This window comes from Nanorana parkeri, unplaced genomic scaffold (assembly GCF_000935625.1).
Source record: "Nanorana parkeri isolate BGI_ZX_2015 unplaced genomic scaffold, ASM93562v1 scaffold7, whole genome shotgun sequence".
NCBI lineage: Eukaryota > Metazoa > Chordata > Amphibia > Anura > Dicroglossidae > Nanorana > Nanorana parkeri.
Window position 1 is genome coordinate 1,551,306 of NW_017306275.1, and position 7,041 is coordinate 1,558,346.

A 7,041-nucleotide genomic window follows, 5' to 3' on the forward strand; every position below is an offset into this window, starting at 1 on the left:
TTAAAGGAGAACTATGGGGTCAGTGTTTTTCCCCATAGTTCTCCTTAGGGTAACGGGAGGACACAAACTGGCGTCCTCCCGTTACCCTAAGCTCAGTATACCGCGAGCTACAGCTCGCGGTATACTAAGACGCCGCACCTGGAGCGGATCACGACGTAGATGACGGGATCCGCCCAGCTGCGTGAGTGACAGCTGGCTCTGCCTACCTAGATGCAGAGCCAGCTGTACCCGCCCCCTCCCCCGTCCGTTCCGCCAGTCAGCGCTGGCAGATCGGAGAGGGGAATCCAGCCCCTCCCCCTGTCCCGGCAGCAAGCCGTGACAGGATGGAGAGGTGAGGGAACCCGGTATGTGTTCCCTCACCTCCCGATCTACTGAGCCGACCTGTGACAGTCTCATTGTCACAGGTCGGCTTAGAACTATGAGGTGAGTGGAAATCACTCGTCTCATAGTTCTCCTTTTTAATATGAGTTTTCAATTTGATTTATAACTGACTCCACTGCTGTTCAATATTGGTTCTGACCCAATATAAAGCCAGTTCATAGGAACTTATTTTTGCATGTGTTTTTAAAGTTAAACTATATGTCAGACCTTTGTGAAACTGCCACAGACCTGTCAGGGTCCAGTTGGCAACAATCACTTTCTCAAGGATATGTATATATTTTAGCCCAATTGAGCATAAACCAGGGTTTTGAATGGAAATAATTATGAGCCAATAATCTTAAAGGAGAACTATGGGGTAAGGGCTTTTCCCCATAGTTCTCAGGGTAACGGGAGGGCACAAACTAGCGTCCTCCCGTCACCCTAAGCTCAGTATACCGCGAGCTGCAGCTCGCGGTATACGGAGACGCTGAAGTGGATCCCGACAATTCTGTCTGTATCCGCCCAGCTGCGTTTGTGACAGCTGGCTCTGCCTATCTAGAGGCAGAGCCAGCTGTACCTGCCCCCTCCCCCGTCCGTTCCGCCAGTCAGCGCTGGAGGATCGGAGCGGTGAGGGGGTAATCCAGCCCCTCCCCTGTCACGGCAGAGAGCCGTGACCGGATCGAGAAGTGAGCGAATGCAGGTATGTGTTCGCTCACTTCCCGATCTACTGAGCCGACCTGTGACAGACATTGTCACAGGTCGGCTAGAACTACCGTATGAGGTGAGTGAAAAGCACTCACCTCATAGTTCTCCTTTAAGCACTGAAGAAGGTGTAGGCCTTTCCTCTGAAACATGTTGGCTGTACTTAATGCTCCTAATCAGTAAGGATTTTAAACGGATCATCAAGCTGGATTAGCGTTTGTACCAGATGCGCCAAACCTCACACAAGATTAGACCGTCTTGTGATCAGAGAGACAGCAACCTAGGACCACAACCAGGTCCCCATACAATCCACTTTCACCACAGACTAAGCTCCTTAAAGGGGCGTTATATATAATATATGTATGTGTATGTTTGTATGTTATTTTCTGACTCCATCGGTCCAACACTACCACACTTAACAAATCTGTCTCAATCCTTTGTAAAACAGTCACAATTGTCTCACCAGGATTGCAGAAGCAAAGTACTCATATGAACACAAAATATTCCTCAAATGATTTTGTTTTCAGAGTAAAAAGCCGGATCTTATGGAGCACATCATGGTCCGTCTGTGACATCTAAATCCAGTCTATAAGGTCTTTAGTGTTGGCCTAAATTGCTGTTAAACAGCATTATTGCACATTAGAAGTTTAAGCCCAAAGTTGTTCACATGTTTGCTTCGTTTTTATTTATTTCAGCTAGACCAACACCGCCGCCAACATGTCGAGCAAAAGAGCAAAGACCAAAACCACCAAGAAGCGCCCACAGCGCGCAACATCCAATGTATTTGCTATGTTTGACCAGTCCCAGATCCAGGAGTTTAAGGAGGCCTTCAACATGATCGATCAGAACCGGGATGGTTTTATTGATAAGGAGGATTTACATGATATGCTTGCATCCCTTGGTAAGTCATGTGGTAGTCCTGTAAAAATGAATAGTAAAGGGTATGTATAGCCATATCTTTTAAGATGTGGATAGAGTAGAGAAGGGTGAAAACCCCTTTTATCTCCTATCTGTGCATCATTTGTGAGACTTCTTTTCACTTCCTGTCCTGGAGCGAGAGGAAATTTTTATGAAGTAAAGGGAAATTCCCCTATTGGTTGTCCTTGGACAGGTGCCCCCATTTTTTGAGATTTTTCCTCCACACTCTGTTCTGGTGACAGTGGTAAAATGTTTGTCTCATCACTTTCTTTCCCGGGGATGGTGATGACCAGGACAAATATAAATGGTGAATCTCCCCAGTGCTGACGAAGACAGCAATAAAAAAAAAACTGATTGAGGTTCTTGCCCTGCCCTGTGCTACTCAAAAGAGCTAACCGAAAGGAAAAAAATGGACTGTACATGCATCTTAATAATATAGCTAGTCCTCGACACTTTACCTCAACCCAAAGGATGGATGTCAGAAGTCTTTATCTGCATACTTGATCTGTGCTGGATCAAAGTATTACAGAAGGGTCAGTTTGACTTCAAGGTAACTAAGTAAACTCACCAGTTTCACCAAGCTTCCATTTTCTCTGATTATTGGTTTCCTTTAAGATGAGGCTCACTACTTTGTTCGAGGCATCCTGTTGTCTTGGGATTGTATGTTATATGTACATGATATGGCAGCTAACTAGACAATGCAATGTTTTCTGTGCATTACAAATACTTGATAAGGTTTGCGTGTTTTATGATGCAGGGGTAGGCAAACTCCATCCCTCCATCTATGGTGAAACTACAAATCCCAGCATGCATCTGCCTCTGGGAGTTGTGGCTGTCAGTCTTGCAATGCCTTATGGGATTTGTAGTTCTACTGCAGCTGAAGGACTGGAGTTTGCCCACCCCTGGCTGACTGGGTACAGTTTGTTCTTTGTTGGAATCCTTGTTGATGCACCATGGCTCAAGCATAAGAGGTACATGCAACTGAGGTGCAATACATGGTTGCCCCTTGACTATTTCCAGGGTGAAAAGTTGCTTAAACGTGACAACATGCAGCTTTGACACACATGATGCACTGGTTTCTTGAGTGTAAATACAGTTTTGTGTTTTGTACTTTCCTGAAACAAATAGCCAAAACATACAGTATGGTGGATCGGTCCTGTATAAGTGTTATGGGAGAACAGGACCAGCTGAGGGTTAGTTCACACCATAAGCAGTGCGTTCCTGTCTGATTCTGGCCGGATAGGCACTGCCTCGCATTACGGCCGGCTCACATTTTTGCCAGGCTGGAGGGGGCGTGGCGGACCATTGAAGTGAATGGCACCGTAGCCACGCCCCCCAGCCGCAATGCGATCGCCCGCAAGGGATCGCAAGGCACATTGTGCCTGCAGTCCGGTGCAATCAAAATGCTGCAAGCACTATTTCGGCCTGGAACGCACTGCTTATGGTGTGAACTAACCCTAAGAAGGAAGTAAACATCTGATTATTAAACCTTTCTTCAGATACTATCATGTTATGGATCACTTTTTGTGTTCTATACATTTCGCTTTTGTTTATTGTAACACACATCTACTGATGTGTATGTAAATGATGATGATGAAGTTCTTATAAAATAACTTCCCAGAACTAAAACATAAAAAATAAAGTTGGAGCTTTTAGCTACAATTCTTTTATAAGTTTGGTTCTTCTGTAAAAGTTAGTGTCTTGGGCATTCGGCACGTTTGCAGTGTTTTTCCCAGTGTTGTGTATTTGGACCTCCAGCAGAATGCATGATTTCACTTTTATGTCCGTGTCAAAGGTTTGATTCCAATTCCTGCTAACCTCACAGCAGAGTGATTGCACATGGTATATAACTGCTCAGTGCTCCTGCTCTCCCTGCCCCTTAGACATCATAGGGAAGGCAAAAACATACGAGGTCTACAGCCACTTTATCTGCGGTCTGAAAAGCATTTTGGGAGACAAAGGGCACTTTGCTGGTGGAATCTATTTTAATGTAAGGTGGTATTAATCTGTGTTGAAGCTTGGATTATATGGGTATAGAATATTCTTTAAAAATGTGCTTGTCTTCTGTAGTTACAGAAGGTTGCCAGGCTAATATTCATGTCCTTTCCTTGTGGAGAGTGTTCCGCACTGTCCCACTAGAAATATTCTTGTGTCCTGGTGATTTGTAAATGGTCGCCAAATATTAACTACGATGTGTTTATATACTTTCCCCTGAGATACTTCAAGTCAGGCAATTTTGTGCAAGGAATTTAGTGTCCAGTCCAGAAAACAAGGCTTACTAGTGCCAAGCTAATCCTTTGTTGTTGCCATCTAGAGCGGTTCACTTCAAGTGTCTGTATAGCCCAAACTTTTTTAGTTTTGGATTAAGTGGGGAAGAGTTGGAACTCCCTATAGGATTTTGCTATTTATTTTCTCCCTCCTAATTGTCCTGGTGACCATTGTTAAGGGATAGAAAGTGAAGGGAAATCCAAACTCTTTCAGATGCCACAAGAACAATAGGTGGGGGATATTTTCTACAGGGGTGTGGACAAAAAAAAAAAAAACTGCTTGTCCAAGCACTAAAGAGGGGGCCCAATCTACTTGTCCTTATACAAAAAAACAACCAAAACTGTATTTAACTGTGTTAAGTGCTTTTTTTTTTTTATTGGTCAGCGCAGTCAAGTGACCTTGCTGACCGACAAGTGCTCGCAATTTGTGGGCGTAATTCAAAATACATGGCACAGGGCTGCGCTGGATGACAGTATGGGGTACTGATAGTACACCCGCACCAGTGGAGGAGAAGGACTAGTAACTGAAAAGTAAGTATGGGGTGGGGGAGATGGGGGTGGTATTTAAGCGGGTAATTCCATTTTCCCAAATCACTTGGGAAAGTGAATTTACCCTTTAATGCTGATTGTGTGTGTTTAAAAAAAGCGGCCCGGCTACCACAATATGGCCCACATTAGAGTGGGGGCAGCAATCAGCGTGCGCACACACAATGCCCTATGCGTGCGTTTATTTGCATGCAGATGGTTGGGTTGGTTTTCATTCTGAAGGCATTTGCCGTGGTTCGGGGTCCCCCAGGAGAGCAGGCGACCCTGAAAACCACGGCACAGACACTGAAAACCATGGCCAGTGGGGGGCCAGAGTTTGGGGGGGTTTTACGTCATTTTCAGGCCTAAAATGTGGAATATAACATGGGTGCAAAAAATTAAAAAAGGGCCTCAGTCATGAAGGGGTTAAATTCAAAATACAGAGTGCAGGGCGGCGCTACACGGCAGTACGGGGTATGGAGAGTACACTAGCACTGGTGGAGGGAAAGGAGCAACCGCCGAAAGGTAAGTATAGTGGGGGAGGGGCCAGATTGGACGGGGTATTTCCATTTTCCCAAATTTTACCTGTGAACGTGGAATTACCCTTTAAGTTGATCTAAAGCGAAGTGTTAAAACCCCGCTCATGATTTTATTGCTGCTTGTGTCTCCCTATTTTTCTTGATGACCGTTGTCACCTGAAAGAGAGTGGGGGAATTCCATAAAAAAAGTCTATGTGGATAATTGTGAACACGGCTAAAAGCTTCTGCTTCTCAAATGCAGAACATGCACTTGAAGTGCTTTTGTCCACAGTTTAGGAAAACGGTTTGGGAGTCCTGAAGCACGATTTTAGTGTACACGCTAATATGGCTGCAGCTAACGATTACCTTCATTATCGATTAGCTAATAACTTCGATTTAATTGGATTTTTAAAAAATAATTTAAAATAAAATACGCTGCGATACCTGACATGTAGGGGGGGATTTTTTATTTTTACATTTTTCCCTCATTGCTATCACATGGGGGGGGGGGCTCAAGTCCCCTATGTGATGGCACATTGAAGGTGGCAATAGGGCTTCTCTTTAGACCGCTAGTGTCACCTTTTCACTTCATTGTATTCTGCTGTTGAGGCAGCTGAATGTAAATACAGCAGGCAGTCGGCAGGGGCAATAGCCAGCCTGCTATTGGCTATTGCAATTTAAAATATCCAACAGAAGGCTGGCTGTTGTTAAACAAGTGTCCACTCATTTTCCACTTGATTAAACTGTTTCCTTTTTGGTTACAGATCTCAGTGTCAGCTGTCCGTGCTCCTTATTTGTTTAATAATGCACTCACCAGACGTACCCAGAAGTTTTTGCTCTCAATCAAAGAAGGGAAGGTCCGTTCTGTGTGTTCACGGGGAGGGGAGGAGAGAAGCCGTAAATCTTGCCTATACCCAGAACGGACCTTCCCTTCTTTGATTAAGTGCGAAAAACATCTAACACTGTGAACAGCCTTAACGGACGTACAGAAGGACGGAGGAGAAGCAGAGGTACAAGGGTGGGGGGGATTTCAGAATCGCCGGCCGCAGTCTCTCATGCAAGCTACAGCGGTCTGTGAAAGGGACACAGACCGCTTCAGCCAGCACCAGCAGGGAGAAGAAACTGCGGCCGGTGACTTTGAAATCCCCCGCTGCTCCCCCCTCGTACCTCTGCTGCCAGCAACTAATCAAAAATCAACTAATCGATGACAGGAATAGTTGCCAACTAGTCTCGATTTTAATCTATTAGTTGTTGCAGCTCTACACGCTAATGGGAGGCACTGTGTTTCAGGTTCTTTCTAGTACTTTGTAGAACTCTGAAAGCAGGTTAAACGGTCTAAATCCAATATACTCATCCAACACATCCCCCAGCAAAACACCTCGAACGTGGAGTAATTCAACAAAAGAAAGCTCATCAACACGACACTAAACTTTACTGAGGTCTGAAGACTTTGCTTAGTGCATGTTTAGTGCAACAGCACATTGCTCAACTAAACTAGCCCTGGATCAGATTATTTGTGTTATCTACTGGTTGTAGCTGTCGTGTATAATTTAGGAAGCTTCTATTGTGCTGTCCCATCATGTGTTTGTCCTTAGGGCTGTATGTGTATTAGAGAAATATAGATATCTAGGGCTGCAACCAATCGATTCAACTATTCTCATTATTGATTAGTTGGTTGGATCCCCTAGCTCTCTCCTCCATTTTGGGAGGAAGGCACAACTAGCAAGGGGAGGGGGGGGGGGGGGGGGCGG

At 45.0% G+C, this 7,041-nt stretch overlaps 1 protein-coding gene across 3 annotated transcripts in view; it reads left to right on the forward strand.

Moving 5' to 3' along the window:
• LOC108784895 (myosin regulatory light chain RLC-A) overlaps nucleotides 1-7,041 on the forward strand; it is a 47,571-nt gene that overhangs the window by 15,080 nt on the left and 25,450 nt on the right. For all 3 annotated transcript variants that reach the window (XR_001941096.1, XM_018553845.1, XM_018553836.1), the window contains exon 2: nucleotides 1,758-1,963. Coding sequence is in view for 2 of the 3 variants with exons in the window: in XM_018553845.1 (XP_018409347.1) it covers nucleotides 1,780-1,963 (184 nt within the window). In the remaining variant the exon portion in view is untranslated. The remainder of the gene's footprint in view (nucleotides 1-1,757; nucleotides 1,964-7,041) is intronic.